We start from the raw sequence: 26,476 nt of genomic DNA on the forward strand, positions 1-26,476 counted from the left end.
CAGGCTATGCTCTATTGGTACCATAATAGCCTGCTCTGCAACATTAGCCATTGCTTCTGTCTGGGGTTTAGCAGTCTTATCCTTGGAGGTATGCTTTCGTACTTCCTTGCAGGATGACACTGAGAAGTGCTTGGAGTCTCAGCTTTTGTGCCTGGAACCTCAGCTTCTGTGCCTTGAACAGCCTTTCTACCTGTCAGGCTTCCATGTTGAAAATGGTAGTGCCTCATACATTGGTCCCAGGGTTCTCTATACCAGTTCTTTTATTGATGTTACGGGTTTATCATTGCTGGCTTTTGGCGTTGCATGCATGCTAGAGGGGGCATTCATGGATGTTCACTTCTTTGATACCTGATTGGACATGGTACTCACTTCTTCAGGGTCCGAAGTGACCTCAGTTGATTACTCCAGAAAGTGAAGCTTAAATCAAGCATCCTGTGACTTGTGCATCCTGGTGGAAAAGGAGTAGCATACTGTCCACTGCTCCAGAGTGTGGCTTTCACCCAAGCAGAATAAGCACCTGCTATAACCATCAGTTAGTGGTCTCAAGCCACTGCAGGAGGGGCAGGGCTTGAAGCCCAAAAGTTGAAAGTCTGCCATTGCCCTGTAAAGTTGTACTAAGTGTCATCTATACAAGGGGGTCTTCTTCCTTTTTGATTTTTAAACCGACAATTTAGGTAGAGAGGAAGATTTCCTACCAGAAGGGTAGAAGATTATCTGGTTATCAGATGAACAAGTAGAAGAATTAGTGAACACTGAGAAGTAACGGATTGAACACTGCTGGGTTCCATTTTGCTGCCTGGTTAAGAGGGAGCTGAGGGAGGAATGAGGGAGAGGGTATGTGTGCAGTCTCGACAGACACTGCTACTGCAAAGACTCTGGGTTCATGCACATGAGTCATGTGTTTACCTACAGAAGGATTTACACTTACTCAAAGGAGAATTATATATTTGTTTATATATATGAATCACAATGTATATTGATATATCCATGTAATATGTTATGTTCCGAGAAAAATATGGAGTATCAGCAGAAAAGAAAACACCACCAGCTGGACTGATAAAAATTGTATAAGAATTGGAGAAAATGGCATGCCTTGGATCATGGTGGCCTGCCCAGGATTGTCTCTTTGGAATTGTGTGAGTAGAAGGCCTAGTAAATAAAGGCAAAGAACCAATGATGTGACGAAATGGACTATAAATGGTTGCCTATGGTTTCTGCAAATCAGAGTAGTTTATTGATCCAGAGCCCGTGTGGATATAGATGTGGTTTTTTCCGGCTCCCCGCATCTTATGATCGGAAGGAATCTCGACTGGCTGTCGGGACCATTCTGACCTTTGGACTCTGGTATAGTATGTTTGGGGTGTGAATGTGGAGTGAGTAAGGTTTGTTTTGTAATCAATAAAGAGCATTTAGAGTATTATATACCAACACTGTGTCCGGTATCTGCCTGCTCCCCATCCCATAGGGAGAGCTCTACTGCGGGTCTAACGAATGGTGGAGAATGCGGAGGGGGGGAGAGATATTAAGGAGTGACAGATTTCGAGATGGGGTCTTACAGTGTTGGGGGAGTCCTTATTTAAGACTAATAAGGGTGACTCCTTATTTGTGAGAAATTTGTGAAGAAAGAAACAACGCGTGGGGAGATACCGCGTGGTGTTATTGTAATAATGTTGAAACCACTATTTAAGAAGAGAAGTAAAGAGGTGAAAGAGGCACCCCAGTGAACTAAAGTTAAAGCCCCTTCTCTGTTAGAGAAGGAGATTATTGCATTTGGAACATGCCCTTGGATGGAAGGTGCAGTGGAACGGGATGTAATTCTGGATACCTTAGAAAACATGATTAAAAAATATGTACAGCTGTACAAACCTAATGCCAGTAAAAAGCAAACGGCTATAGTATGGCTGTTGTGGCAAGCTGTAAAAATGGCAATTGCATGTAAGTGGGAAGTCTGTGCAGAGTTACAGACATTATAAGAGAATTTTAAAACTTGCCAGGAAAATTTGGAGTGGAAAGTGAGGCAGGCATAGATCATGCAAACTCAGAACAAATGGGGAAACAAAATAGGGAACTGAAGAAAAGAATGATGAATTGGAAAAAGATTAAAACAGACAAAGATAAATTAGACCATCAAGTAATAGAAATAAAACAGTTAATTTGAGATTTGACTAAGGAAAGGGAAGAGAGATTGCAAGCGTTTCTCACAGTTGGTGCCAGAAAATTATAGCAGCATTGAAAAAGCAAATGAAAATACAGGAGCTGCAAGTTGCAGCTGTGTGTCAAAAAGAAAGAGATTTGGATTTGGATTCCAATGATATTTGGTATGAAGAGGATCTGTGAGGGGGTCAAGAGAAAAGGGAATTTGACCAACATCGAGAGGACCTTTATACTAAGTTGAGGGAAGAAATAAGAAACTGACCAGAAAAGGCTAATCCAGAAAAGTCTGTAGCAGTGATAGAATGGAGATAAACCATGAAGGATGCAGCAGGGGAGATACAGTCAGAGCAGACATGGAGATAAACCATTAAGGATGCAGCGGGGGAGATACAGTCAGAGCAGACACAAATAATCCCTGCGAGTTCGTCAGACTTACTGTTGATGGTAAAGTCATTAGGACCAGTGAATATGAAAAACTACATGGCTAGTACAGTGGGCAGAATTAGAAGGAACAAAGAATTTAAATGTAAATGAATCTTATAGGTTAATCAGGGCAGCTACCACTGAAGAGATTAGACAGGCAGTAGATCTAGTGAAAAATGCTTTCGACAGGCAGCCAGAAGCACACCAAATTTATTATGCTGTTAGGGAAAGAGAGAGGTCAAAAACCAATAAGGTTTTATCCAGTGCAGATTGCATGAAGCCTGGAGATTCACCCAGGGATTACCTATTAAGAAAAATAACATTGGGATTATTGGCTGGAAAAATACAACTGGTGATTAATCCCAGGTCGGAGGTTGGCAGACATGTCACAGCTGATTCTTTGATGGCAGCTGACTTAAATCAAAGGGAATTTTGAAATTATGTGTTTAAAGGATTGGACAGAAATTTATTAGCGATGTCTACTGATCTGGTGAACCAAGCAGCCCAGGATGAGGGGTTATGGATGCACTGGAGCACTGGATAACATGCCAACAACATGATGAAAGGGGGAAACCAGGTAGAAGGACTGAAACCCAGAATACCTTTTGTTAAAGCAATAACATATTCAAATGAGAGTGCTTATAGATCAGGATACTGAGAGAGAGGAAGAGGCCATGGTAAAGGACAAAACACCCCACCCCACGGAGGTAGAGAGTGGAATAATCAAAATGAGCCCCAGAAGAAAGATGTGATTTGGAATATCGCTTGAAGGTATTTGAAATTGAGGGGAGTAGATATGAATAAGTGAAATGGGAGACATACTGATGAACTGATCAACAAAATGCAAGGGATGGAAGAAGAAATATTGAAGGAGCAGAAAAAGGTTGCAGCTATGCAAGCTGAGAGTTCAGAAAAAAAAGCCCCAATAACAAGTTGCTCCCAGTGGAAATGGGTCCTCAGGAGTGGGAGATGGTAACTAAATTAAGATGGAATTCAAATCGAAGGCCTAGATGGGTGGAGAGGCGATTCCCACCAGAAATCATAATGCAGAAATCACTGCCAAAAAATTGTTGGAAGTAGTGTTCAGTAGATATGGAACTCCAAAAGTAATTGATTCAGATAATGGGCCACATTTTGTAGGAGAAGTAATTAAAAGTTTATTAAAAGCTTTAGGAATAAAGCAACAACTACATATCTCCTATCATCCTCAATTGTCAGGAACAATAGAAAGGATGAATCAAACTATTAAACAAGCTCTACGCAAAGTAGCGCAAGAAACTGGCAAAGACTGGGACAATAAATTGCCAATGGTGTTGGCGACAATCCGAAGTAGTGATCAGTTGGGTACTGGCCACCAGCCTTATCAAATTCTCTTTGGAAGGCCTATGAGATTGTGGAGCCCTTTATTGTACCCACAAGAAGAAGAGGAGGTATCAGTTACCCATTGAGTAAGGAAGTTACCAATAAAACTGAAAGAAAAATAAAATTTAAACTAACGCCACTGAAAAAGCAAGAGACTATGTGGATTCACATGTGGCTCAGGACAGTAAATTATGGAAAATCAGAGATCGAGTAATGTATTTAAAATTAATATCAAAAAATCATGTCCTGGAGTCTAGATGGGTTGGGACATTTTCCATCATAAATAAAATTTCACCTACTGTAGTGCAGATTAACAATGGGGAAAGGGAAAGTGGGCCAACACATCACAATTGAAGTCATGGCATAAAGATTAATAATGTTCCTTTCTTTTTCTTTTAGTTTATCTTACAAAGGAAAAGAAATGCCTAGCTGCACCAGAGATTATCCTGTACGGACCTTGGATTTGAAGTGTGAATACAGTGCTACAACTTTTGTAATTGGTTTATTGCTTATGCTTCTTTGCATTCTGTGCTTAGTAAAAGAATTGAGTTGTGTGCATTATATTTTAGGGGGAAAAAGATAATGCCGGAGCTCGAGTGAAGATAAAAAAGGTTAGTGTAAGTATCTAGAATAATACGGCTGGAATCATCGGACACTATGGAATAATGGCCATGGCTTCAATATTAAGGATCCTCATCATTCAAAAGGGTGGAAATATGGCTTTTGGCTTTTATGGTTTTTGAATATTTAGGGGTACATGGATATACATATGGGAGCACCTCTAGGATGGAGGTATAGATCAAAGGGGATAATACATTCAACTATTCGTGGGACAGAATGGAAAAAACAGTACCAAACAAAACCAAATGTTAAAAAAAAACCCTTTTGAGGTAAAATTTAAAATATGGTAGAAAGATGGCAAAAATGTAACATGGAAATATCTAAAGCCAAAACATTTGGAAGAGCAGTGAAAATATTTGTACATACTAAGGGGGAAGGTCACCTAACATTTAAATTTAGTTATAATAAAAACAATCTGAATATAAGTGCTCTAAACTGTACCTGTTGGAGTTTGGGATTTGATGTAGTCACTAATACTCATGTGGAATGAAATGAGTCAATGGCTCTTAAATTATGAAAATATGGTATAATGGCAAATCCTTCCATAATGATAAGATTGAGTTGCTTTAGGAAAATTAATGGGGGAATATATTTTCGGGAATATGGTCAGTATTTTATGTTTATTAATCAGATATCAGTAAAGAAGTTTGCACCAAGAATCATGGCAGATGAGCACCCCTATAGGAGGGGAAAAGTAATCAAAGACTCAGCTATTGTGGATCAAACAATCTGGTTGGAAGGAGCGCAAGTAAACATAGGTGCACAGCATCTGGAGTGCAGTGCCTCTATTACAAGCATGGCAACAACAATGGGGAGACGGGACTATACGAAATAAGAGAGGTATAGGGGAATATATCGTAGGTAGTATTGGTGCTGGAGCTGGAGTTTTAAACTCATTTAATATTAAGACGTTACAAGAAAAAATGTCAGCTTTGGGTAAGATTTTGGGGGCTATCCAGACACATGTGACACAAAATGTTGGTTCATTATTGAAACAAGGAAAAGAAGTGTGGAACTCCAATTAAAACAAGCCCAAGCCTTGAAAACGTCTCTAAATGTATATCTATTTGGTGTGTCTGAGATTAACAATAAAACTGTATGAGCAATACGATGTGTACAGATGCAAACTTATGGAATACAATACATAAAGAAAATGATTAATCTGTTAAGTAATGGGCAATGGCCTTTTAAGTGGTTCAAAGATCCTCAGATATGGAATCAACGCATTGCAGGATGGAAGAAATATATTGAGTTTAATTGGGATCAAGACACTCTAAGGGGAAAGTGAAAAGGCAGAATACTGTTACACAACACAGGGAAGAAAAGAAAAGCAGCAATGGCCTGGGTGTTGCCAAAAATTATTAATAAAGAGTTATGGCAAATAAAAATAAGTGAGACACACTTAATTCAAGAAGAAGGGAATTATAAATTAGTAAAATTAATGAAACATTGTAGAAAGTGGGGACAAAGTAAATGGGTGTGCCGACAACTAACTTGGTCCCTAAAGGGATGTCACTTGAACCATTGAAGCGGACAATGTACCATGCAATATTTAACCTCTAATGGCACAAAAGTGTTTGATTTAGGGAACGGGTGTATTTGTGTGGTAACCACTGAAAAACATATATTTTGGGGAAGTATGATAGAAAAAGGCCCAATTGAGTCATGTAAATGTAATGTAACAGAGGTTATTATTAATGAAATTATTTACTGAGGTCCTCTATTTTTTTTTTTAAAAAAAGTTGTTTGGAAATCAAAAAATATGAACTGTTTTTTTGATCTGCGGATACATTGGGAACAATGGGAAAAATTTATTAATAAAAGCAAAAAAATCAGGCAACATGCAAAAGATGTATCTAAGTCTGCTCAGCTGGGAAAAATAAACATTTTGATCCACATGGTCGAATATTAAAATTGGGGAAAGAAGAAAAAGAATTGGCAATTTCTCACTGGTATAGTATTTTTAAAGGACAGTGTCCCAGTGTCACAGATTTTCTTAATTAATGCTACATCCCATTGTCATATTATTTGCATTAATAATTTTGTTAACCTTTATTATGCTATGTTTATATTGCCAAATATAAAAGCGACATGAAGTTTTGGTGCAAGTAATATATAAAATTTAATTGCTTGCAAAATTATAAAGTAATACAATAAATTAATGGCATTAATCATGTATTAAGAGGGGGGCCTGGTATGAATGACGCGTGCTTGACATAAATAAGTGTGTGCAAGTTGGCAACCAAAGCAAGAACTTAAGGTCAAGAACTATTAGAACTATTTGTGCAAAAACAATCTTGTTATGTTCCAAGAAAAATACAGAATTCAGAAAAAAATCACACCTTACTTCTAGCTAGTGGCAGTTCAAGTCAGGACCTGCTGTAGGCCAACAGGGATTGTGGAGACAGGACAACAACAGGACACCAGTGCTCATCAAGGGACATCTAGATCCACAGGTACCCGAGGATGGGATGCTCTGGGAAATCCATAGGTCATTTTAAAAAAATAGTATTTGTAAATTGTTGTTATTTCTTGTATCCCTCGCAGAAGAAAAAGGAATTCCATGCGTAGAGTGGGGAAAGGTACAGAGACAGGGTACGAGAAAGAAACAAATTGGGCACTGATACCAACAGAGAAAAACAGCAAAGAACTGGCAGACAACAACGGAGGAGCAGGCATGTCTGAAGTATATGCAGAGGAAGATCAGTGAAGGGATTTGAAGGTAAGGTTCCATCTAAGTGTATATAATTGTACCAGCAATGATTTATTTTATTTTGCGTGTGTGTATACATATATATATACATACACCCCCACACCCACACACAAACAAACACACACACCCCAAATCATTTCTGGTAAAACTTGCAGATGACAAACATTGTGGTAAACAATGATGGGGGCAGATCAGTTATATAGATTAACTTTACAGTCAAATGCAAGGTCATACATTTAGGAACAAAGAACATAGGTCACACTTACAAAATGGGGGACTGTATTTTGGAATGCAGGGATACTGAAAAGGACTGAAAAGGTCAAGGTAGACAAGCAACTGAATATGAGCTCCCAATGTGATGCTGTAACGAAGCAGTTCACTGCAAGCCTTGGATGTATAAGCAAGGGAATTATCAAGTAGTAGGAAGATGGTATTACCTCTATGTATAGCATTAGTGAGACCATGACTGGAATACTGTGTACAGTTCTGTTGTTGAAAAGATTTAGAAAAGCATTACAGGAATGATCTGAGGTTTGGAAAACACGCCTTATCCTGCTATAGTGAGGGAGTTAAAAAGCACTGTCCATTTATCGAAAGCTTATGCTCAAATAAATTTGTTAGTCTCTAAGGTGCCACAAGTACTCCTTTTCTTTTTCTGAATACAGACTAACATGGCTGCTACTCTGAAAACTGTCCATTTAGTTTATCGAAAAGAATGTTGTCACATTCTGGGGTGCAATCCAGACCACTGAGGGGTTGTGTCACTGCCTGCCCTGTAACCTTCATGATACTTTGCTGCTGTAGCTCCCAACCTGGGCCACTCATAACCAACCAAACAGCATGCAGGCCACCCTGAGTGTCTGTGTATAGCTCCAGCCCGGGCCCCGCAGTTCTGACCCCAGCCTCTTGCCAGCAATACACCAGTCACACACTGGCTTCCACCAGCCTTGCCACAACTTGCAGGGTGACCCCAACACCCTCCCAGTACCAGAGTTTCCCAAATACGTGTTTTCTGCAACATCCAGCCCTCTCCTGGACAATTCAGGTATTAAGGTTCATTGCCCCTGTAAAGAGTCGATCAATATTCGACCATTTGTTACTTTAACTGGAGTTACCGAACAGTTCAGATTACACACAGTACTGGATTGGTTTAGATTAAAAATAAGTTTATTGACAAAAGGAGACAGGATTTTAAGTTAATTCAAGTACAGGAGATAAAGTTGGAAATGGTTACCAGCAAATAAAAGTGAAAATACTTAATCTAAAAATCTAAAACCTAATCGAGCAAATTTTGAGTCAAGGCTTTGTTTAAGATGGCCTTTCTCACCCACAGTCTTCCAGCAAGATGGTGACTGACCCTTTCCGTGGTCAGGATCTCTCCCAGAGGCCCAAGGGTCCTAGTGCCTTTGTTTTCTTGGGGTTCTCTGCCCCTTTCCTTAATAGTGCAGTGAACCTCTGAAGTGAATTCTTCTGAGGGCTACCTTTCAAAGTAAAGTTTATTCAAGCAGTAAGGAAGGTGACATGGAGTCGGAGGGCGGGGGGGGGGGGGGGCGGCCAAAGGAGACGCCAGGCTCTTTCTTCCCCTCTTTGTGCTTGCTAAAAGGCAAATTGTTTGGTTTCCTGCCATCTCCTCCCCCCGCTGTCTCCAGAACCCTGTTTATTACTTATATATAAATTGAGATAAACACACATTCCTTTGTTTAGGATAGGTCTGTTTAACAACTTTTGACTAGGAAGAGCTGTCTGATTTTGAAAATGTGCTAATAACGTCATAAAGAGAGCATTCACAACTTTACATATAATTTTATATACATTTCACCATCATGTTATTGACCAGCGAACTAGTTTTCAAATGATACCTCACAAGACATATTAGTACACAAAGGTTAAGAGGTGACTTGATCCTGGTCTACAAGTACGCACATAGGGAAGAGATTTCTGGTAGTAGGTGGCTCTTTATCGGAAAGAGGCATAATGAGATTCAATTATTGGATTCTGAAGCTAGGCAATTCAGACGAGAAATGTCACATATTTTTATTGAGGGTAATTAACCAGTGGAATAAAATGGATTCTCCTTCCATCACTTTAAGTCTTTAAATCAAGAGTTAATATCTTTCTAAAATATATGCTGTAGCGCAAATAGAAGTTATAAGCTTGATGTAGAAATTCCTGGGTGAGGTTCTATGGCCTGTGTTATGCAGGAGGTCAGATTAAATGATCATAATGGTCCCTTCTGGCATTAAAATCTATGTTTTATTCTATATAAATTTAATACTGGAGGCAGAGTAGTACTTTATATCTGATCTAGTAACATTCTGTTTCATAGCAGGAATGATGCTTGTACTGGAAAAGAAGCATGGTTTGCCAATTTAACATGAGTTTTACAGACGGGAGGCATGAGTCCTTGCTCTACCTCAGATTTCCTCTATCTATCTATCTATCTATTATCCTCTATTATCTTGTTTGTGTGGGGGGGAGGGGTGAGAAAACCTGGATTTGTGCTGGAAATGGCCAACCTTGATTATCATGCACATTGTGGGGAGAGTGGTCAGTTTGGATGAGCTATTGCCAGCAGGAGAGTGAGTTTGTGTGTGGGGGTGGGGGTGAGAAAACCTGGATTTGTGCTGGAAATGGCCCACCTTGATTATCATGCACATTGTAGGGAGAGTGGTCACTTTGGATAGGCTATTACCAGCAGGAGAGCGAGTTTGTGTGTGTGGTTTTTGGAGGGGGGTGAGAGAACCTGAATTTGTGCAGGAAATGGCCCACCTTGATTATCACACACATTGTGAAGAGAGTGGTCACTTTGGATGGGCTATTACCAGGAGAGTGAGTTTGTGTGTGTGTGTGTGTGGGGGGGGGCGGAGGGTGAGAAAACCTGGATTTGTGCTGGAAATGGCCCAACTTGATGATCACTTTAGATAAGCTATTACCAGCAGGAGAGTGGGGTGGGAGGAGGTATTGTTTCATGGTCTCTGTGTATATAATGTCTTCTGCAGTTTCCACAGTATGCATCCGATGAAGTGAGCTGTAGCTCACGAAAGATCATGCTCAAATAAATTGGTTAGTCTCTAAGGTGCCACAAGTACTCCTTTTCTTTTTGCGAATACAGACTAACACGGCTGTTACTCTGAAATCTATTATCTTGGGTAAATTACTCACATTTCTCTTAGTTGCCTCATCTGTGACATAGAGATAATAATGCATATGTATCTACTAGCCACACAGAGGTGTTGTGAGATGTAATTAGTTTACATTGGAAAGCAGTGTATTAGTGCTACGTATTATTAATTACAATTCTTACTGACGTTTCTCAGACATAAGTTTTGAGACTTTTGAAGCACAAGGGAGGCTGAGAGGCATAGATGACCGCACTAAGGGCCTGATTCTGATCTCACACTAGTTATGTACCTCAAGCTATTTCATGTACACACAGAATAGACAAGAGAAGGCGGAAGTCCTGCTATTTTTCCACAGCAGGCATGAGAAGGAATGACCCATGAACAGCAAAGCAATATTTCCAAAAGTTATCTGATTAGTATTAATGGTTGTGGTTGGATTAGAGATAGTTAGTTTGTCCTTACCACTGAAACACAGAGTGCTGGAACTGCTGTACCAAAGACTGGTCCCAGGAGGCTAATTTATTCTGAACACGCTGTTTTAATGCTGCTAATTGTCTGCTATTATTTACGAAACTGAGAGAAGATGCAGCGTTGCATGGAAAGACACACTGGACAGTAGAAGAGTAATGTAGGATTTTAATGTTTTCGGTGAGCTTATCACAGAGTGAGACTTTATGTGTTCAAACGTACGTGTATTATTGTAAAATGAGTCTGACGTTGCAACATGAAAAAGCGGCAGTGATTGATTCCGGGTTGCTGGAGCACACCAAAGCGCCTCGGGCGCTAGGAGGGGGAAAGGGTAGGGAGAAAAACTTAAGGCTCTTTGGATCCGCTTCTCATCCTAAGTCAACTCCTTCCTCAGCCTCAGACCCCCCGTGAGCCAGGCTTGCGGCTCAGATCCCAGCCTGGAGATCAAAACCCACAACCAGGGGCAGAGGCAAAGAGCAAATGCATGCACAGTACCTGGGGGGGAGCGGGTGAAGTTCTGTCCAGCTGCGCTGACCGCCTGGATGTAGAAATACCTGACGGGCAGCGTGAGCTCCGGTTCCAGACCGGGCCCCCAAACCAGGCTCCTCTCTGCACTGACAGGGGCTGGGGGAGCCTCCCCCGCTCGCAAGAGCGGCAGCAGGAGAAGCTGCAGCGGCAGAGCCACTCCTCGCAGCAGCAGCAGCAGCTGCTGCCATAAGGGGAGCACAGAGGCACAGCCGCGCCCCATCCTCCTGCCCGCCACGGAGGTGCAAGGTGGGGGGCCGGCCGGGCGGTCTCAACTTTTGGAGACGGGGGCGCGAAGGGAGAGGCGAGCTGGCTGGCTTTGATTGGAGGGTGCTGTGGCCAATCGGGCGAGAGCGAGACGGCCTCGCTCGTTCGCTGCCCAACGCAGCCCCCAAGGCGGTGGGTCGCGGGAGCGGCCAGCGAAGGGGTCCGGCCGGGCGGCTGGCGCGCGCCGCGCCGGGGCGGGGCCGGGGCGCTCGGCGGAAGGGGACTCCTCCCCCCGCGCGCGGCCAGTTCCTCAGGCAGTCAGGCTGGGCTTATCACGCCGTCCGTGACTGACCGCCCGGCCGCTCAGTCCCCTGGCTGGGCGGGGGCGCGGGCAGGGCGCCCGGAAGTTGGGTGACCCGACATCCCGCTGTTCCAGGGACCGGCCCGTTGTTTGAGGCCGCGTCTTCCCTCGGTGCCGATTTCCTCCCGCCCCGGCTGGCTTCTTGCGCTCTGGTCAGGCCCGCCCAGAGCGGCCTAGTCGGCCCTGTTGCCTGTCAGCCTGACCCGGGGCAGACTGACCGCAACCCCCTGCCTAACTGAACAGGCCGACGCTCCCCCCCTCCCCCCCGCCACGCTCCGGGGCGCAGCCGGTGAGCGGGTCGGCGCGCGGGCTCGGGGCTGCCGCGGCGCTGGGGAGGCGACACTGCGCGCGTGAGGCCCGGGGTTGTCGCGCAGCGTGCGAGATGCTCCCATGGGCCGGTAACCGCGCGTGTACTCTCGGATGCTGCTCTTAGCTTTAAAAAAAACCACACACCACCGCCCTAGCTTTAACCCAGGTATGTGTCAAAACCTTTATCTTTGAATATTGAAGTCAGACTAATAATTGAAGGGTGCTTCCTGGCAAGTCAATAAGGGTATCCATGTGTGTTGTTGGAGCCATATATAGACACCATTGTGTATGGAGTAGGGACACACAAATATACAATATGTTGTCTCACACTCATATTCAGCTTTACATTGACATCTCAAAAGAGAATCTCGGCCATGTTTCAGCAAAGCACTTAAGGATGGAGAATCCTTTCCTTTCCTTCCACAATTTGCATAACTCCCCCGCCCCCACTCTGCCCACTGAGGCTGGCTGCGTTATGCCAAATATCAATTAATAGTATCTAAAAGTGGCTGCTCGACATGCTTTTTCATACCCCAGACCATGAATTAACTTTTCCTTTCTTGTTGCTGGGCCATTTTGGTAGGTGGCTCATGGTGCCGCCAGTTCCCAAACTAGAACTTTCCTGAAGTGGGATTCATGCTCTCTCAGGCTTGTGGCATTTGGGAAACAAAGAATCATACTTCACTGGGGGAGCAACTTGGTAGCAGCCCCACGCTTGATTGACCCTATCATGCGTCTATCAAAAGGAAGGTTCCCTCTCTTATCCTCTCACTGCATGTAAAGGCCACAGTGATGTTCACACATATCACTGCAAATGTTTTTAAAACTATTCTGTTTGAATGATGTTTTGCTACTGCTCAGAATACAGGGCTAGTAAGATGCATACATTGTTATAGAGAACCATTTTATCTCTGATTGAAGAGAAGGCATTTGTGCCCCAAATGGTTATCTACTGTAAAGAGAAAAAAAAAGTACTGACTATAGTACAACTGCAGATGTGGACATCTAATAATTGACTTAATCTATAGCCATCTAGCTCCATTGCCAGCACTTGGCAGTTTAACGATTCAAGTCATTCATCTGCACAAGTTATTCCTCTGTGCATAGGTGTCAAAGGTGGCTAAATCAGACACACAGTTCTTGTAATACATTGAAAACTCTAGTGTATCCTTGGACATGCCTAGAGCTTATGAAGGATTATGCTTGGACACTTAATTCTAAATCTTTTAATGCTCTTAGCATTGTTTGGCATCAGCATCCCGAAAGCAGCATTAAGATATTGTAAAAGCATAAAATAATTAAGCATGAGTTAGAGTGCACAGATAAAACCAGTACAAACATTTATTAAGCAGTATGCACCATTTATTTTAAACCAGTCATTTTCAATATTAATATCCTATAATATATAAGCATTTATAGAATATATGATAGCTAAAGAGAAGGCGTAGAAGACATAACATGCCAAATTCACCACCAGGCAAAAGATGGTGTAAGCTCCATTCAATTTAGGAGAGCCGTATCTTCTTATTGAAAGGGATGAATTTGACTTCATGTTTTTATATGAGTGACTCTTAACAAAATTACATCAGCCCTATGTAAACATTAGTTACCAGCCACTCTGACCCACCACAGTCTTGCACAACTAATTTAGGACCAAATTCTAAACTAATTTTGATTTCTTTGTATGGCTCCTTGTTTTCGTCATATACCTAGCACTGTATTTAATGAAAGCCTCCTTTATGCATCCAACATGAGAACTTAGTCCAAAATCCACCATATGGGTAGAAAATATTTACAAGTATGAACATTCAAATAATCCACTTTTACTGGATCAAATCACATGACCATTTATCTCCCTGTAAACGTATCATAACAGAAAATCCTTAATTAGTATTAAGTGGTTTATTAATCTTATAGTATGGAACCCTGTATATATGGTGTAAAACCATGTACATAAAATAGTCATAGCATTTCTCAGAACAGCATATTTTACAAGTTTACATTTACATGGCAATTATTTCCTTCCAATGCTGTGTGCATCAGTCTGTATGTGCAAATCATTCCAAAATAGATACCTAAAGAACAATTCTGAATATAAATATGTAGTTTATATTAGTCTTATGTACAACCAAAGAAAATATCAAAGTATGTAACAACAATATTTATACATCAAAACTCTTTCAAACTACTGCTCCACTTCTTTAACGAAGTATACAATATCAAAAATAAGGGTACCAATTGTTTAATACAATATTTTTCATGTGGAGCATTCAGTGATACAAACTTTGCTTGCTTTGCCTAAAATATATTACTTTAAAATATCACGCCATTGTCTTTCCAGCTATATAAATATAATTTGTGTCTTAGAGAACTTTATTAAATGAAAAAATATACAGAATCTGGAAAGAGATTAATTAGAGACCAGATGTGAAGTTAGTAAAGATTAAGTACAAATAAACGTATGTGATCTTCTGGCTCTGAGCTACTGTGATTTTGAGTGGCCAGAGATGAAAGCTCAGTTCAAGATTTCAGGGCCCGGTGTGGGTTTTGGCTACTGTGTAATGCCGATACAACATTTAGTAAAGTGGTATGGGAACAGCTTCAGGGAAAACATTCATAGCCTTTCTATTCGAAGGATGAAAGGTATTGCAATGACAGAGAGCATGTTAGAAAAATACCACAGGGAGATGCTAATTTAGGGAAGATGCGAGACACAACATGTCAAAAAATGTTCCTCCTCAAGCTCTGACATGCTTCACTACATACAGAAAAAATTGCAGCTATTTAAAAACAATAACAATGTTGGCTTATGGGGCCAGATCTTTCAGCCTCATTAAGTGCCCACCAAAGTGGTGTAAGAGGCCCTTTAAACGGTCTTAAGCAGACAGCTGAGGCTTCATCCAGCACTCTCCTTCCCTCAGAGTAAGGGGTATAGTGGGGAGGGGGAAAAGAGGAAAGATGGGGCCAGAAAGTACAGCACTCTGCCCAATCTTCAGCCAGCACAGTAGTTCCTAGGACTGCTTTGTTGGTGCCATTTACAGTAGCTTTTTGGGCTATTCTAAGATCTGTTAAGGACGGTTTTAGCCCCCTGTTGGGCTGAGGGCTAGGGGAGATGGAAAAGTGATTTAGAGTCACCTTTGCTTTCCCACTAACAGTGCTGTGCTCAGCATGAACTACATGCAGCTAAGGTCTGAGCCCATGAAGTGTAGGAAATGAAACACATAGGAAATAAACAGAAGAGAACTAAGTTACAGAATTTTTTAAAATTCTGGTTCAATTTAGTGCTCTGTGAAATGACACATTATTATTAGAAACTAGAATCATCCCCAGGACAAAGGAAGACACCCTGGCAATGCACCTCAGCCCCAGCCAGCAATGACCGTTGCTATTTCAACCCTATGTCTTCCATATGATGCTTTAAAAGCATACTATCACTCATCTGTACTTATCATATTAAGGATTTGAACCCAATTTCCAGTAGTGAAAGTGTACTGCATGCATCTGTCATGCTCTTCTTTAGAGTTTTTGCCTTGCCTCAATAGGGTGGTTTTCCCCCTTTGTTCTGCCCAAAAGGGGGGGTGCGTACCTGGCCACTTAGCATATAAGAGCTCAATCCAGCTCCTACTGAAGTCAGTGGAGATACTTCCATATCATTACACAATAAAAAGCTCCACGTTCATCTTCCTTTTCTTAATAAAATACATATTTTTAAGAAAAGATTTGTGAAAATTTATCTTTTGCTTGCAAAAGAAAATGACAGTTTTAAATACTTCTAAAATAAAAAATGGCTAAATTGAGCTTTCAGAAATCAACATAGCTTCATTAAAGTCAATGGACCAACACTGATTTACACCAGCACAGGATCTGGCCCAAAATGTGTTACATGTTTATGCCCATCCAGGAACCACCAAAACACCGTTCAGATCATAGAATATCAGGGTTGGAAGGGACCTCAGGAGGTCATCTAGTTCAACCCCCCTGCTCAAAGCAGGACCAATCCCCAGTTTTTGCCCCAGATCCCTAAATGGCCCCCTACAAGGATTGAACTCACAACCCTGGGTTTAGCAGGCCAATGCTCAAACCACTGAGCTGTCTCTCCCCTCAAATCTCACTCTCACTCTTGTATTAGAGGAGCTCACAATTCTGATTCTTTATCAGTCTCACAAATATAGTATTCATCATCTGTGGTGGTATCAGTGTCTGAGTCTGAATAAACCATTAGTTCTTCTCCATAGATGTCAGTTGGGTCTCTTGGGGATGAAGCATCTACTGACATTTTGCTCCTAGCAGAACCTGAGCTCAAGAGCTCAGCCCTCTTTAAAGAATCACTCTCTTCACTTCTCAGAAAGCCAGGGTTTTTAAGAAGACATGGTCTCCATAATCTCCCTTCTGTGAGCGATCGCTTGATATTTTCCAGGAACGCCAGTTGTTGTTCTTTTCCAAATATACCAAACTCAATAGAAGGATACATCACACGGCTAGTGCCGTAGATGGTGTTCCTCTTATCATACGAAGCCCAGTTTTCATTTTCATCACAAGAACACAGCTCGGAATAAGATTTAAACTTTCTACTGTACCTGCTTTCTTTAGGTAGACAGTTACTTCCAGAGCCAGGGTTGTCATGGGAATCTTGAGTATAGGTGCTTTCAGAAAAGTGACGTTCACGTTGATTCTTTGCATGACTTATGCGTGACTGATTACTGTGCAGGTTTGCATTTTTTAAACTCTTTGACCGATGGAGGTTTTGATCATGATCACACTCATCTGGGGAAAGGACCTGTTTCTGTATACAAACACTTGCCTGCATATTTTTTATAAACGGGTTGGAGTTTTTGTCAGTTAAAAATGGCAACAGTAGAGGATCATAGGAACTACCAGTACTTGTTCTCTTTTGATTGCCTGATGAATCTGCTTCAGTAGCTCTGGAAAAGATGGTCTGATTTCTGTTTTCCAACCCCTGGCCAAGTGTTTGGGAATTTTTACTTCTTGCAGCTCTTTCCTTTGGAAATAGGGTTGTGGGGCTCAGCATGCTTTCCACTTCATTCTCGTTTTGTTTGGGATTGTTGACTTCTCTTCTCTGCTGGCATGAATTTGCAAAAGGCCCTTGATTCTTGTTTTTAACTAACAATGGAGAGTCATCATTAGCTTGTGATCTCTTATTCTTCTCAGATATTTTGTGAACAGGGCTGTTACAAACACCAGGGGTCAGATTTTGATTCTGGTCTTCATTCCCAGTTTGCAGAAATGGCTGGATAGAAGCAGGGGAACGCAATGTGCTGTGGGTCATGTTAATCTCTAACGAAGTGGTACCTCCATCATTCTGTGAAAATATATTACTTACGTGTGGTTTGGGGTTTACCTTTTTACTAGAAAATTTTCGGCTTGTTTTGTAAATGGCTGCCACTTCATTTTTAATTGAGGGCCTATTTTTCCTTTTTTCTATATTACTGAATTTCTCTCTAGTGCCATCAGACCTAAGCTTATTTTCGTTCACTGCACTTTGCAGCAGTTGCAGATCCTGTGTGACACTGGAGAGTTTATCTTCACTGTACATCACAGCTTTCTGCAAACTAGTGCAATCTTTGTCCATCTGAGTGTTCAGGGATATTTGCTCTTGTTTAGTTTTGGGGCTCACTAACTCATGTGTGTCTGGGATACCTGTTTTGGCTGGTTGAAGTACAGGTTTAGCTGCAGAAACCGTGCCAAGCTGAAATGGTTTGTTATGTGAATTTTGAAGCATTTGTCTATCAGAAATTAATGCTTCATCGGTGCTATTTCCGGAACTTTCAGCTCCTAATTGAAATTCAGTACATTTATTGTTATATAGGGAAATGCTTTGGTGTTGAAAATCTGATCTCTCTTTGGCTCCTGCATCATGTCTAGATTTACTTTCAGCAGAGGTTATTGGTGTTTTATTGACTGCAGACTCTATACGACTTTTTCCTTCATGGGAATTATTTTTATCTAACTGGGGTGGTAAAATATTCTGATTGTTACTCCCTCCTACTTTAATAGATTGCTGGCAATTTTTGGAGTCTCTGTTTTGCACACGATTAGTATTATTAATTGCAGAAGTAAAATTAAAAACATTCTCTGGAGGGTCTTTGGGTTTTGGGGGGGTTGACAAAGTGGAGATTAACGGTGTGTCAGTATGCAATATGTCCTCCTTCTCTTTACTTTCTTTACCTGAAGAAAAGCATATATCAATATTTTGGTTGTGTGAAACAGTAGAAATTGCCTTAACAGAAGTATCTGCTTCTGCAGTGGATTCTGGATCACGAATAGAAATGTCTGATGTCACCATGTCAGGAAGTACAGATGTGCTTTCTTTTAATGCAAGCCCTGGTGAAATATCTTTCTTATTATGTACAATGCTCATTGATTGTGAAGTACATACTTTCTCAGTGCTGGGAGAAAAATGTGAGCTTTCCTGATCAGTGTCAATAGCTCCTGTCTTTGCAGTCTGGGGTGTCATTGAAGCTGCAGGAGTTTGATCAGGAGTATGTGGGGGTCTCTCTTTTTCTAAGGTGCTAGGAAAAGCTACATTTGCTAAACCCATACGAACTTCAGAGTTCTTGTTTGGCATTTTTGGTGATTTAGATTTTTCTGTGAAAAGAGGTAAAGCTGTCCTCTCTGGATCATCTAGAAAGAGGTTACACAATGTTCTTGAATGACTCCGTGGTAAGGTGTAATAAATTGAAACCAACTCGTGATATTCAACATGATCCTCATCACCAGAAACTGTAAATGTGCTAATAGTTCTGTATTTCTGCAAAGAATCCCCCATTTCCTTTTCCAAACAGTCTGAAAATACAGGGGATTCTTTTTTGTTTACAAGTTTCTCTCTCTCTGTAAGTCCATCTGATTCAGAGACTACTGTACTTCCACTTATGGAGTGGTTAGGGCTCCTGTTTAGAGACAAAGGGTGATCCTTAATTTGCAGGACACTTCCTTTGATATCTGTAATACCATCTAAAGGTATTTGTCTTATTGAAGAATGTGCTGGTCCTAAAGAAGATATTTTATCTCCTTGATTAAAAGAAAAGGCAGCAGTTCTGTCTGAGTTCTGCTTCTCTACATGATCCCACCTGGCTGTTTTGCTTTGAGGGAAAGAGATGGACATATCTGACATTACACTGCCAGCAATGCTAGCTGATTTTCTAGGTAAAGTGTAATAAACGACAGGAGGCTCTGGAGACTCAGGGTTGCTTTTACCAGGAGAGCCAGAAATGCTGCTACTATGTGTGTGTCTCAGTAACCTTCCTTGCCTATAGAGACTTTCAGTACAAGATGCATTTTGTCTTGTTTTTCCATTTTCTCTTTCCAAACAAAAATAGTTTAAACTACGTTCTGCAATCTCTGGGCTTCTGTCATAACTATGTGCATAAGTATTCTCACAGTTCCTGTTTTGTGAATCACCAGTAGTTAATTGACTATTATGGTCCTTACTGGCTAAAATATTTTGATCTTTGGGTTTTTCCTGGGGAATATCTTTTGCAACAACATCTGCCAACTCAACTACTTTCCCACCTTCTGCTGGAGCTTCAGTAACTCTGCAATTCACTGAAGAATTAGTTGGAGTTTCTAAAGATTTCAGATAGCTCTTATGAGAAAAGTCTTCTAGAGAGCCTTGTGAACTATGAGACAAAAGTTCTGGAGGACTGGGCAATACGCTTTGATGGTTTGCCAATATTTCAGTAATTGGAGCAGAATGAACTGATGCACTACTTTGTAGAACATCTACCAGGAAAGACTCTCCCTTAGGAGTGATATGATCAGTAGTTTCTGCTCTCTGGCTTCCTAATTTAATGCCTTTTCTTTTTGCTGAATTAAAAAGATTATGTTCCCATTGCTTTAGATTTGAAAGAAACGATCCCCTTCTGCTCTCATCAACTGACAGAAGAGAAGGGGCCTGATTAAGTTCACTGTGAGCAGGAAGATCATTTTCCTTTCTTTGTAGGTTTCTTTTACAACTCTTTGATATGCTATTTTTTGTAATCTCTCTGGTGGCGGTGAGCTGGGTTTGTCTGCTTGAACTCAGTGAGAGAGGTGAATTAAGAATAGATGTGCTGTTTTGCAAGGCAGCAGCATTATTAGAAGGAGAAATCTGGGGATCAGTGGTATTTTTTGTATCCACTTTCTGAGAAACTGGCTGTAATATTATGTCTTTGATACTCTTCTGGTCTGCCTTGCCTGATCGTTCCAAGTCTCTGACCTTGTCTGAAGCAGCTTTTTTAACGTCTTTCTTAATATTCGTTTGGGTAACCAAAGGCTGTGGCTGGCTTTGGGAACCCTTAGTGGCAGAACTGCTGTTCTCTGCTACCAATTTCATTTTGACCCTTGAACCCAGTAAGACAGTCTCATTAGACACATCTGCGTTGATGCTGGGTGAAGTAATGGCAGATTTATAAGTGAGACAGCTCTGAAGGTCTTTTGAATTCTTTGAAAGCAGTTTACTACTTCCACTACTTGATATCTCCGCACTATTTCTGTTCTCTAGCACACATGTTTGAAAGCCACTCTGACGGCACTGTGAAGCAAGTTTAGCATTCTTTGCATGTGCACTTTGCTGGTCATTTAAATGAGATGTAATCATTTCACAGTGAGCATCAGGGGAAAGAAACACTTCATCATTGTAGTACTGATAAATATCAGAACAGGAAGGGTGCTCCTCTTTTCTTCCAAAAGGAGAACTCTTTTGGTGCATTTGGAACCTACCATGACAAGCTGTATCTCTATAGTGGGACCTAGAGAGGTTGTTTTCCAACCAGCATAATGGATAATTCTCCCAGTTATCAAAGGATAGTGAAGTAGCAGCTTTGTCTGTGCAACTGACGCTACTAAACCAATTAGTACTTGACACAGCTCTTCTGAAATGGTGTTTTGACCGGTAAAATTCATATTCTCTGTTTTCATGCAGAGGGCAAGGATATGTATCCTGTTTTGTGGCATTATATTCCGTTAATGATTGAGTCCTAAAAAGATTGTCTTGATTTGATGCATGTCCAGAAGTATATGGTTTATTCCATACAATAGAAGAGAGGGGAATTCGCTTTGGGGTTTGACGATTGTTCCTTTGTACAAATCCACTGTTGTTCTCTGTTGCCAATAGATTTTGTAAACTAGTTGTTGAAAATGGGTCAGGGGATGCAGAAGATGGATATCTCTGAAGAGAACACACAGAGTAACTTCTCCCAACTGTACTCTTGCCTATATAACTGTTGTGTCCGAATCCACTGCTCTGTCTTATGGAAGGAAGATGCAAGCTACCTTCTGAGGACTCTCCAAAAGATACAGAAGACAGCCTTCTGCTCAGAACAGGATAACTACTGTCTAATGAATCCTTGTGCATGTAATCTTCTTTAGAGGCTGAATGGCGCCTGTTCATATATGTATCATAAAATTTCCTTGGTCTGTAGAAAATTTTATGATCCTCTTTGGCTCTTATTGTTCTTGTTGCATCAGAGAAAAATGTGCTGGGTGTTTCACTGCAGTTATTTCTGTGTCGTCCCCTAATAGCAGTCTGTCTGCTTGTACTGGGAAACAGATATTGTGCTCTTGGTCCACTGTCAACTAGACGCTTTCTGTTCACTGAATCTTGGGCTTGTTCCTGTGCCAGCTGGTCATCCAGATCACCTAGAACTACACAGAAAAAGATAGCTATTTTATTAGTGTTCTCAAACTAATTATGCTGAAAAGCGTAATATACTATGTCAGCAACCAGATCAGGTTTTGAAAGGAGACACCTTCTCCATATTCAGATCCTGCCCCCAAATATACTTGTACTCATCAGATTTGGATTAATCTATAGAGACTTCATTTATAGAAAGGATCTCCCATCAGGGGTGCTGGAACAATTTTTATAATGGGAGTGATGAGAGCCCTTTAGCCAAACTGTAAACCCTGTATATAATGGAAACCACTTCAGGCCAGGGGGTGCTGCAGCACCCCCAACACCTTTAGTTCCAGCACCTAGGTCTCCCATATCCAGTTACATGTGTGTTGTTGGTACTACAGTCTAAAAACAGCATGAGTGCACACACTTACCACGGAAGAACTCTTTTTCTAGCTGTTCATTCCATATAGGTGCACTGTCCTCCATCATTTCAGCTTGAGTTGCATCAAATAAATTACCAGGTAGTTCAGCTGGTAAAGATGAGTTGCATATTTCAGCCTGTTGAAAAGTTTGAGAGACTGTATGGCTTATTTTCATAGCAAAACAAATCATCTTAAAATGAACAAGAGGAGAGAAAACCCTAATGGGTTCTAATATTCTTTTTAATAACATATGCCTGAAGTCACAGTGCTGCACGTTTGAAGTATTAAACTCTACATAGTAAGAACAAGGGATATGGAACAACCATCTATAGTTCAGACTTTCACTTGATTTTGGGGGGATTTTAGTCCATCTTCTTGTCCAGAGGCTGTAGCACACTCCAGAGCACATTAATGGTGGTTCTGTATTATAACTGATATTTGTAGTTGTTGGCTGTTTACTCATTTCACCTCCACATACATTCTAGTAGGATATTGCCTCTGTAATTTAAATTTTCCTAGTCCATTCTTCTTTAATGGGCACATTTACAACCCACGCCAACAACAGGTGGTGTTCACCTCCCAGCAAAAATGTAAATACCACAGTCACCTCTCCTATACTAAGATTTCATCTTTACACAATACTACAACTAATTTAGTAGTATTTTATAAATATTCCAGTAAAGACTGATTAGTAATGGTTTAATGAAACAAATTCCATTTGTGATGCTTTACTCTTGAGTTTTAAAATTGTACTTTCACATGCGCACTAATTAAAAAAATTCAGTAATTAGTAATCAGTCTCACAAGTGCCTGTTTCCCCCGTCCCCAGTCCACCCCAGTGGGAAGCAATCCCACACAGAAGTTGCAGTTTGGTCATGTGTGATTCTTCCCAGGGTTATCCAGGGTTGGGAGGTACCTTGCTATACCACCTGCCCTTAATCTGCGAAAGTCTTGGTCTGTGCCTGCCATGGATCAGCTACCTAATTACATCAGCCTCTGGCAACACAAGCACTGCCTTCCAGGCCTCTGCAAGCCTTGCTCTCTCTGTACAGGTTAGCTATAGGCACACACGACCCCTTAGCTCCTAAACATCTCTCTGGAGTGCCAAGCCCCTGATCCCCTGAACGCTCACACAACTCCCAGATTCTCTGCTCCCAAAGGAATAGCACACACCCGCTTACTAGATTCAACACAGGATCACTGCTCCATTTAACACACAGCACTTAGATACATTTACAGTGAAAACAAGAATAAGTTTATTATTAAAGAACTGAGATTCAAATGATAGTCAGTAAGCCTATTAGAAACAAACTGATACATATAAAACAAAATCATAACACATTTGCTAGAGCCTAAACTTAACACACATAGCATTCCAGTCTCCTACAGGATAGCTTACCCCAAGTCCTTTTCCCAGTGTTTTCAACCAGCGAGGCTGAGATTCCCCTTGTCATAAGATCAAGCCTGCTGCCAGCTTGTCGTCCCAGCTTGAAGGATGCCAGAGCATCTCTCTGCATCCCCAGATATATGACCCCAGACCTTTGATCTTCCTCTGAAAACAGGGTTCCTCCCCTCCTCCTGCTGTTTACCTCTTCCTGTTAATTTCCTTCTGAAATCTCCACAAACTCTTCATTAGGATTAGACTCAGTATGCTAACAGATTTCCATTGTGAGATACACAAAGGTTAGCTAAGGAGAGAAGTGTGTCTCACTGCCTGTCTGGAGAAGTTTGCCTCAAGGCAAGCTACCTTTGAGAGAACCTGCCTTTAACTGGAAGGCCTAGAGAACACAATTTTCAGCATATATACAAAACTCACATAGTTTCGGTATATACATCTCTGAATGATTATGATAACCTGTGTGACACAGGCTTTCATTAGAGACCTTACATTACATTCTTTTGGTGAACCCAGGGGATTGCTGGGCCCCTATGTACCTCACTGCCCTTTGCCAGTTACCATTAAGAAGTCTTTGGGTCACTTCATGGGAAAGGGACACCCTTTAGGGGGCCTAAAATGGAGGACCAGAATGCTGACTGCATGAGCTATTCTCCGCTGAGCACCTCTGTGGGTCCCACCATGGAATGGGGGTGAAGTCCCTTCATGACCTTTCCTGCTCTGGTCTGAGTGATCTCAAGATCGATCAGACTGGTGCAGAGTCAGCAAATGCACATGGAAAGACTGAATGAGCCCTTTATTCCTGTGTAATACGGGACCAAAATTCCATAAAAATGTAGGGATTGCCAGACTGGATCAGACAGATGATTCATCTAGACCAGTATCCCGTATCTGACTTTAATGGATTTTGGCTGATTTACATGAGCTAAGCATCTGGTCCCACTCTCATTAAAAAAAAAAAAAAAAAATCTTTTCAATTGTAACTCTGGATGTTCTTGTTATTCATATAGACATCCAGTCTCTCTGAATCCTGCTCAGATCTTTGTTTCAATGATATACTGTGAGAATAATTCCTCAGGCTATCTGGGCATTGTATTTCCTTTTATCAGTTTTAAATTCTGCCATTAGGTTCCTTGTTCTGGAAGCATGAGAGAGGGTAAGTAGGAGTGCCCAATTTATCTTCTTGATACTGTTCATTATTTGTATACCCTTATGTTCCCTGTTAGACTTGGTCTACACTACCATCTTATGTTGGTATGACTATGTCACTCAAGGGTGTAATATAGCCAAACCCCTGAGCGATGTTGTTAAACCCGACCTAACCCTGGTGTAGATAGCACTATGTCAATGGGAGGGCTTCTCCCATCGACATAGCTACGGCCTCTCGGAGAGGTGGCATATCTACACCAATGGGAAAAGCTCTCGTCAGTGTAGGTGGCATCTTAACTAAATGCTACAGCAGCACAGCTGCACTGGTGCAGCACTGTAAGTGTAGACAAGCCCTCAGTTGTCTCCTCCCTGATTACACCATGTAACAGAGGGCATGTTAGTAATACAGGGCAATGAAATGGTTAAAACTGAGACTCTGAGCCAACTTCATCCCAGGTGTAATTCTGTTGATATCCAAGGACTACATTGAAGTTACACCAGAGAGGAATGTGGTGCCTCATGCTTGAAACGTCTGTGTGCTACCAATCTGGAGCATCCAGCCAAAACAAATCACCTGAAGTTAGAACACAAAGGAGCCTTTCTAGTGCCCAGGCTCTATTTAGCTAAAGTAGTTCATCGTGACATCAAAAAGCCTCATTCCTATAAAAGCTCAGCGCATAGCACTCTCAGTGTATGGGAGTTCTGTGCACCGACGGCTTGCAGAATCAGACAAAAAATACTATTGGACCAAATCTTACTCTCACTGGGTGAAATTCACCCCCATGCATAAGACCGACAGAAGGCCTTATGCATCGCTTAACTCCCACTTAAGGCCTAAAAATAGGATTTAAGTGGTTCATAGGTTTCGTGCAGGCTGTCTGCATGGGGGTGAATTTCACCCACTGAGAAGCCCCTTATCAGACAGACAGTCCCACTGACATCACTAGAACCAGTAAAGGTGGCAGAATCTGTGCCTAACAGAATCTGAATGATCTGCATCTGAATGTAAACTTGCACTGAAGCCAGAAATCATGTGGATATGTGCTCAACCTGTTTGTAAGCACAGATGCAACAAATAAAACTAAAACAATTATAAATAAATCCAAACGGTAAATATTTGTTCAAAGTGAGTTCACATTTATTTGCACTTTGGTTACTACTAACAAAATATATCTTGTGTTTGTCCCATAACAATAATTTATTAAATAATTTCCTTGTTAAAGAGAACTGAAACTGCACTGCAGAAGTTAGACTGCGGACTTCTTTGGAGACACTCATACAATAAATGGGGCGAATTCATCTCTTGTGTGACACCACTGAATTCAACAGGCTTACACCACATATGAATTTCCCCATGTATTTAAATACAGAATTGCAAGAGTCATGTTTAAATAAGTAGCCAGCTGGACATAATGTCTATTCTACAAAGACAGTGGACTAGTATTCAAAATATTCCCTGCTTTAAACATTTTTGACAATAAAGTTACCAAGCTACCTACCTGTGCCATTTCCTCAACTTTGGAAGAAGTATGAGCGCCCAGAGCAAAGCTGTCATATCTGTGAAAAGAATTTAAAATGCTACTTTGAAGATGAACGCAATAACATTTTACAAGGGCGTAAATAACCAG

At 41.3% G+C, this 26,476-nt stretch overlaps 1 protein-coding gene and 2 long non-coding RNA genes across 13 annotated transcripts in view; 2 read left to right on the plus strand and 1 right to left on the minus strand.

Moving 5' to 3' along the window:
- Nucleotides 1-26,476, minus strand: part of LOC141990437 (protein O-glucosyltransferase 3-like) — an 80,532-nt gene that overhangs the window by 16,459 nt on the left and 37,597 nt on the right. For 3 of the 6 annotated variants that reach the window (XM_074957615.1, XM_074957633.1, XM_074957624.1), the window contains 3 exons: nucleotides 26,348-26,405; nucleotides 22,313-22,439; nucleotides 16,271-21,907 (listed from right to left, as the gene is read on the minus strand). In XM_074957615.1, the coding sequence (XP_074813716.1) occupies nucleotides 16,401-21,907; nucleotides 22,313-22,439; nucleotides 26,348-26,405 (5,692 nt within the window). In that variant the 3' untranslated portion in view covers nucleotides 16,271-16,400. Of the gene's footprint in view, nucleotides 1-11,358; nucleotides 11,712-16,270; nucleotides 21,908-22,312; nucleotides 22,440-26,347; nucleotides 26,406-26,476 lie in introns of those variants that run through there. The other 3 variants (XM_074957658.1, XM_074957641.1, XM_074957649.1) reach the window with 3 other exon arrangements.
- On the plus strand, nucleotides 4,139-7,440 carry LOC141990480 (uncharacterized). The gene is made up of 3 exons (XR_012640189.1): nucleotides 4,139-4,432; nucleotides 6,914-7,016; nucleotides 7,108-7,440. It is a non-coding gene; the product is annotated as an uncharacterized LOC141990480 (long non-coding RNA).
- The window catches only part of LOC141990472 (uncharacterized), a 43,487-nt gene continuing 29,238 nt past the window's right edge, over nucleotides 12,228-26,476 (plus strand). For 3 of the 6 annotated variants that reach the window (XR_012640184.1, XR_012640182.1, XR_012640185.1), the window contains exon 1: nucleotides 12,228-12,431. This is a non-coding gene — a long non-coding RNA (uncharacterized LOC141990472). The remainder of the gene's footprint in view (nucleotides 12,432-26,476) is intronic. The other 3 variants (XR_012640187.1, XR_012640188.1, XR_012640186.1) reach the window with 1 other exon arrangement.

The sequence above is a fragment of the Natator depressus genome, chromosome 1, assembly GCF_965152275.1.
Source record: "Natator depressus isolate rNatDep1 chromosome 1, rNatDep2.hap1, whole genome shotgun sequence".
Lineage (NCBI taxonomy): Eukaryota > Metazoa > Chordata > Testudines > Cheloniidae > Natator > Natator depressus.